The following is a 594-nucleotide window of genomic DNA, read 5'->3' as shown; positions in this document are numbered from 1 at the left end:
CCTTTTTCCCTCGCCCCCGCCGCAGACCGTCCAGCTCTCGCGCCACGAGCAGGCCGAAGCCGACGCCCAGGCGCGCCCGCCGCACGACGGCGCCGCCCAGCCGGCGGCGGAGGGTGACGTCAGGGCCAAGGCGGCCGCCCTGGAGAACTCGGTGCGGCAGCTGGAGGCGGCGCTGGCTGAGCGGTCAGAGGTGCGCGGGGCGGCGCGAAAGCGGGCGCAGCCCGCTCGGCTCGCGGCGGACGCAGACTCCGGGCTGCTGCGTGCGGCTGCATGGGGGGAGGGGGTGAGCCTGTTAGGCGCGTCAGCCTCTCTCTTGACAGCCAGGGTTTGTGAAACTGAGATAGCCATGAAATGGGGTCATCGTCGCCGCGGCCGCCGCTGCATGCTTCCCAGGAGCTGGAGAGCGCGCTGCGGCTGCAGAACCACTACAAGCAGCGCGCCAAGGACGCCCTCGCAGCCGCCGCCGAGCGCGAGGCCGACGGCGCCGCCGAGCGCGACGACCGCGCGAGCGCCGCCGCGGCCGCGGCCGAGGAGGAGGTCGGGCGCCTCGCGGGCGAGCTGGCGGCGCTGCGCGCGCGCGCGGCGGTGCAGGCG

The 594-nt window shown here is 75.9% G+C and overlaps 1 protein-coding gene across 1 annotated transcript in view; it reads left to right on the top strand.

The window, feature by feature from the left end:
• Positions 1 to 351: 351 nt before the first annotated feature.
• Positions 352 to 594, top strand: part of MNEG_14918 (hypothetical protein) — a gene marked incomplete at both ends in the record, with an annotated part of 2,587 nt that continues 2,344 nt past the window's right edge. Inside the window, one exon of the mRNA XM_014036611.1 lies at positions 352 to 537. Coding sequence (XP_013892065.1) covers positions 352 to 537 — 186 coding nt within the window. The remainder of the gene's footprint in view (positions 538 to 594) is intronic.

This window comes from Monoraphidium neglectum (genome assembly GCF_000611645.1).
Source record: "Monoraphidium neglectum strain SAG 48.87 unplaced genomic scaffold scaffold04875, whole genome shotgun sequence".
In the NCBI taxonomy this organism is placed as follows: Eukaryota; Viridiplantae; Chlorophyta; class Chlorophyceae; order Sphaeropleales; family Selenastraceae; genus Monoraphidium; species Monoraphidium neglectum.
Note: the sequence above shows the minus strand (reverse complement) of the source record. Positions and strands in the feature narration are given on the sequence as shown.